The 5,445-nt window shown below is 33.1% G+C and overlaps 1 protein-coding gene across 4 annotated transcripts; it reads left to right on the top strand.

Annotated features, from left to right (window-relative positions):
- The first annotated feature begins 14 nt into the window (after positions 1-14).
- LOC139824621 (uncharacterized) lies at positions 15-5,225 on the top strand. 4 transcript variants are annotated; one of them, XM_071797160.1, is made up of 12 exons: positions 15-720; positions 849-999; positions 1,418-1,545; positions 1,636-1,761; positions 1,877-2,053; positions 2,273-2,412; positions 2,499-2,565; positions 2,782-2,959; positions 3,201-3,406; positions 3,958-4,120; positions 4,209-4,342; positions 4,872-5,225. In XM_071797160.1, exons 2-12 carry the CDS (start codon positions 915-917, stop codon positions 5,223-5,225), a joined length of 1,758 nt encoding a protein of 585 aa, XP_071653261.1. In that variant the 5' UTR covers positions 15-720; positions 849-914. The 4 variants fall into 4 exon arrangements, with proteins under 4 accessions (XP_071653261.1, XP_071653263.1, XP_071653262.1 ...); XM_071797162.1 differs by having other exon boundaries at positions 15-731; XM_071797161.1 differs by having other exon boundaries at positions 15-746.
- Positions 5,226-5,445: the final 220 nt, after the last annotated feature.

Below are 5,445 nucleotides of genomic sequence, written 5' to 3'. Positions count from 1 at the left end.
AAAAAGTATTCTATTAACAGAGTGAAATTTCCTGTAATCCCATATTCTAAGCGGAAACTTTTACAGAAAGAGTAATCCTCTGTCAATAAGTGGACTATTCATCAAAAATCTATTACATATTATTCTAACGGGTCTTTTCTTGTATTAAGAGGAATATGTGTATTTGAAGCGGAATGCCCTCTGAAATTAAGCGTTACTTCTGTATAGTAATAGAATACTTTTATCTTACGATAATTCACTCGTCTACGCAGAGTGAATCAAGAGACACGGCAGTGTCTTGCACCAAGTACGCGCGGAGCGAGACGCACCGTGACTCATTTTCTCATTTACGTGAACGCACGAGTTGCGATTATTGTTTACGGCGGATGGCGTTTCCCGCGAAACGGACGACCGGGACGACACAGCTTACCGCGCGATTCTTAGTTGTTTACGTATAAGCCCGCCTGGCAACAGTGGCAACGGCAACTCATCTAGTCCGCGTGCAAGTCGGTGCTCGATATAAGCAGCGTTCAGCGTCAATAGTTCGGGTTTCCGTGTATTTTTCCGTGTATTATAGAAAATTGGAATATAAAAATTCGTTGAACTTTACGTAGCGCGCGCGCGCGTGTGTGTGTGGTGTGTCGCGTGCGCAAAATTCTCTTTTTTTCCTCGCACGGCAACGGGCGAGGCAGCGGGCAGGCTTCCGCTTTCGACGCACATTTTTCCTACGGAAACGACAGGGTGTGGGCCAAGTGATTGCTTTTCTTGTAAATTAGTGCTTTGAGCCGATTTCACAGTCTCCGATTAATTTGATCCTCCGATTAAATTCGCTCTGCATCTCTTTCTAACCCTCTTTCTGTCCCCCTTAGAAAGAGACGAAGAGTGAGTTTAATCGAAGGGTTAAGTTAATCGGAGATTGTGAAATCGGCCCAAAAATGAGTGACGATACTGATGATCGAGAATTCATTAGAAATACGTTAACTGAATGGAAATTATCAAAATGGTATAATCGATTTATTGGTAAGTACAATATATTACTTTCTTTATTTTTTATGTTTATAACTTATACAATCAAACGACGGAAAAACGCCGTAATTGGTCAGGACTGGATCTTGCTTGTCCGAATAATGTATTAATTCTTGAGTGACTTTTTACGTACAATTCTTTTTGCCCAGGCAGACCACGCGCCGTTACTTTCGGACATAACGCAATCTCAACCAAAGGCAGAACGATACAATCACATAATTAAATTGATGCCTGGTCTGCCTGGGCAAAAAGAATTGTACGTAAAAAAGTCACTCAAGAATTAATATATTATTCAGACAAGCAAGATCCAATCCTGACCGATTACGACGTTTTCCCTTCGTTTTATTGTGTATCTTACACGGTCTTATAATCTCATACTTATTGTTTATAACTTATATTTTATGATCCTTAGAAGAAGATATTGATAAAGAGGCGTTTCTAAGTATAACTGAGACCGAGGTGTCAAGAATAATTACTACGATTGGAGGGATTCGCTGTTTTCTTGAGAAGAGGAAATTATTGATAGACAGTATTAAATTTGTAAGACAAAAGTTTTTTGATAATTTTGGTGTATGCGTTTCAAGGCAAAACATAATTATTTTTCTATTTGCATTATTTTGTTTATTATAGGTGAATATTGATGATCCATTGGTAGTACATAACACTTGTGATGTGGCTGAAAGTTCTTCAACAAATAAATTTGATCGATTGGTACATAACAATGATGCGGGTGAAAGTTCTTCAACGAATAATCAAGTTAGTATATTAAGCTTCATATTATTTAAGATTTAGTATATATATATATATATATATATATATATATATATATATATACACAATTACATGGGCATTGTATTTCTTACTGTCACAGGAAAAAAATGATTTAATTTTCATCGAGTTACCATCCATTTTGAATTCTCCAAGTGAATCTGATGTGGAAGTACGAGAAAGGGATACATCTAAGAGATCACAACAAGATATAGAAAAAGAGAATCGCACACCTAAAAGACTTTGTCAATGGTTCGCAAAAACACAATATCAGAATCTGGTAAGTGCATTTACCACAACTTTTCTGATTAATTGTCAGAGAAACTTCTGTCATTAATTTTGTAAATTATATTACTTATTTTATATTGCTTAAACGGAAATAGAATCTAAACATCATTTATGTCTAAAAGATATATATATCTAAAGATATATATCTTTCAGCAGACTGGAATTTCATGTTTCATTACGCTGTGTGTTAATAAATTTTTATCTCATATAGAATTTGGAAAAGATTTTGCAAGAACATATAAAAGGTGACGCAATATTATTTTATTATAAAGAACATGGCTTTCTAAATGCAGAGGCAAGAGGAATTCTCTTAGATATCGTAGCAAATTATATGCTTAAAATAAACAAAAAGTATGTTTTGTAAATTTTTAAAACTTTTTTAATATTTGTAGCATAGAACTCTATGTATAATTAACATGCATAATTATCTTATCCAGGCCCTCATCTTACGAATTTGGATTTGTTAGCAAAAAAATCTGTGAAGTGTTTCCTACTGAAGCTGAAGTAAGACAGTTTTTTATTAAGTTCCTTTAGAATAAATCAAATTTCTGTTTTGTCTAAATTATTGCTTATAAAATGTATTGTCTTCAAATTGTTATTGTTTTCTATATATAGGGTAAGGAATACAGTAATTGGGAGGGGTACAGTTATTGGCATATTAATTTTTTTAATTAAAATTTCTCATTAAATTTATTTTTTTATTTATTTATTTTTCTGTAGGATACCTATTACTATCGGCCATTCACAAATGGCCCATCTCAAAAAAATGCTGCTGGAAAACTCGTAGATAAGGTACGAAATACCAAATCGCTACTGAAAAAGTTGGGTGTTGCATATCCCTTGAGGCAAGATGATGAAAACGATTCTGAAGAACCTGAAAGTCGATCTTCCATCGAAGGTAATGGGAAAAAGGTTTCAGTTTATTTATTTGGTTGTATAGTAAAACTCTCTTTGTCCCCTCTCCCCTTCCTTTCCTCCCCTTTCTCTTCCCTCATGTGCGCGCGCGTGTGCGTGCGTGTGTGTGCGTGCGTGTGCGTGCGTGCGTGCGTGCGTGTGTGTGTGTGTGTGTGTGTGTGTGTGTGTGTGTGTGTGTGTGTGTAAAGAAATGTGTCGAGTGTTTTATTGTTTTTTTTGTGTAGAAAATGATGAAACTGTTGAAATAGCAATCAGATGGTTAAAGATCAGCCGTGAACCTTGGCCAGATATTTTAAGAAATTGGGAGATTACATATGACTTCAGGCAAAAAATACTTGTGGATAATAAAACTGACACAGGTGCTCCTTTGCCAATAAGTGATTATTATGAGGATTGGGAAGTTTTATCACTTCCTCAGGGCTATACTTTAGTATGTACATTTTTTATTTTTATACATTTTATTTTTTATTTCTTTCGTATTGCTTTAGGTATCCGTTTTTTTATATATTTTTTATATTCGATATATATTCACTTTTATCTAAGCTTGCCATACTTTCTTGCCTTTAGTTTGCTACACTCCATTCCGTGAGACTGCTCGACATATCGTCTTGTTATTTTCATTTTAATTAATATTTTTAAGCTTGTAATGTAAGAATAAAAAGTATCGAATGAAAATAAATTGTTAATAATAAAAGCAGGTTGACAAAATGGATTTAAATAGAAATTATTATAAAATATGCAAGAAATATGAAAAGTAAAAAAGTGAAGCACTTCAAGCGTCCACTGGACCGGAGTGTGGGTAAGCTAGAGTTAAAAGTTGTTTCTCTCATTTTAGTGCTAACAAAGTGATTTTGCTAAAAATATTCTGGCCAAATAGTCTATTACATAGCCAGTTTATATTATAATAATTTTATTTTCAAGTATTCTTGATATATTTTTTAAATTTTGGTTACTGGAAAATTATCTGTTTTTTGTTGTTAGCTTGAACTCGACTTTCGCAAAAAGTATCCAGAAAAAGATTCTGTGTTAGTATTTGCTTGGGAACGATATATGCTTGTTCTTAAGCAGTTGATGAAAGCAGAAATTAAAGATATATATGGGAAAAAATTATTAAAAAAATTAAATGATGAAAAGCTATCTTTAGGTTCGTAAGAGAGCATTTAAAAATATTTTTTTGTATGCTTCCTTCTATTTTAAAATCATAATTTTATAACTATTTTATTTTATTATAGAATCAGCATCTGCTTTGACATTATTTTTATTGCCTCATATGATTCCACCTAGAGATAAAATTAAATGTCACTCAGGGGAGAAGTTGAAAGCCAATGTTACGGAAGCTCGGAATGCTTTTATCCTCCAAGCAAGTGTAAGATTATTTGTATTAACATACTATTTGTAAATTTTTCATTATGTATTCTGATAACATATGCATTTTGTGTCTTTTACAAATCTTTCTTACAATTATTGAATGTTACGAAGTAGCGCTGGGAGTTAATTTTTAGCCAGAGATATGTTGCCTTTCTATAATCAAAGTTTAATTTCATGTTCTACTCTAATTGTCCCAGAATTAGAGTGTGTTAAAAGTAGTCCTTAAGTAGTGACAGGATTATCAAGACAGTCAATTTTGCCAAGAACCTACAAATATACTATTACATTTATTGAATAATATATTTTCTCAAAGACAATAAAATTATCGATTCTTGACAAAATTCACCATCTTCATAACCCAATCACTATTTGAGACAATTGAAGCAGAACATAAAATACTTTGATTATAGAGAGGTTACGTATCTGGCCAAAAATTAACTCCCAGCGCTTCTTTGTAAACACCCATTATCATTACCATGTTTTATATTTGTAGTAAGTTTTTTAATTATTTATGTTTTAACATGCAGGTACCTGGAGATCTAATACCTGCTATAAAGAGGAGACAGGAAGTGGCCTTAAAACTTAACAAAAGAGTGCAACCCTTTATTGCTGTTGTTGGAGCCTCTGTAGAAAAATTTGATACGTGTTATGTTGTCATAGACAACATTAAATACAAATTCGACAGCATCGTGAAGGCATTTGACGTATGTTTCAAAGCTATACACTCCCTTAATACCGAATATTCATATGAGGCTAAAGGAGCTTGGCTTTTTGTTCAGCAAGCATTGTATGGAATATCCACTTCTTATGATAAAAAAAATTCTGCAGTAGCTGCACTGGTTAAGTCATTTCAAGCTGTATGTAATACTTATACTTCTTAAGTTGTTTGAAGTTCAGTGATCTCCATTGTTAAAAAGGCTGTATAGATTAAACTAAACTACTTATATGACTGTTATGATGTATATTGTGTTGTGTAACAGCTGAAGAACTTAGTCAATGATCAATAGTTTTAATTCGACGGTTTTTTAATAGTGTTTACATTTTACATTAAAGTTCACATTAAGTGACCTGTTAATGATTTGATAATTATTCTGACTTCCA

This window comes from Temnothorax longispinosus, unplaced genomic scaffold, assembly GCF_030848805.1.
Source record: "Temnothorax longispinosus isolate EJ_2023e unplaced genomic scaffold, Tlon_JGU_v1 HiC_scaffold_470, whole genome shotgun sequence".
NCBI classification, from domain to species: Eukaryota; Metazoa; Arthropoda; class Insecta; order Hymenoptera; family Formicidae; genus Temnothorax; species Temnothorax longispinosus.
This window is presented reverse-complemented; position numbering and strand designations above follow the sequence as displayed.

Bases quoted from the DNA above. Each gene is read 5' to 3' on its own strand.
- LOC139824621 (XM_071797160.1), top strand. From the start codon at position 915: ATGAGTGACGATACTGATGATCGAGAATTCATTAGAAATACGTTAACT. The intron at 1,000-1,417 runs GTAAGTACAATA...TATGATCCTTAG, and splicing joins ATGGTATAATCGATTTATTG to AAGAAGATATTGATAAAGAG. The intron at 2,960-3,200 runs GTAATGGGAAAA...TTTTTTGTGTAG, and splicing joins AAGTCGATCTTCCATCGAAG to AAAATGATGAAACTGTTGAA.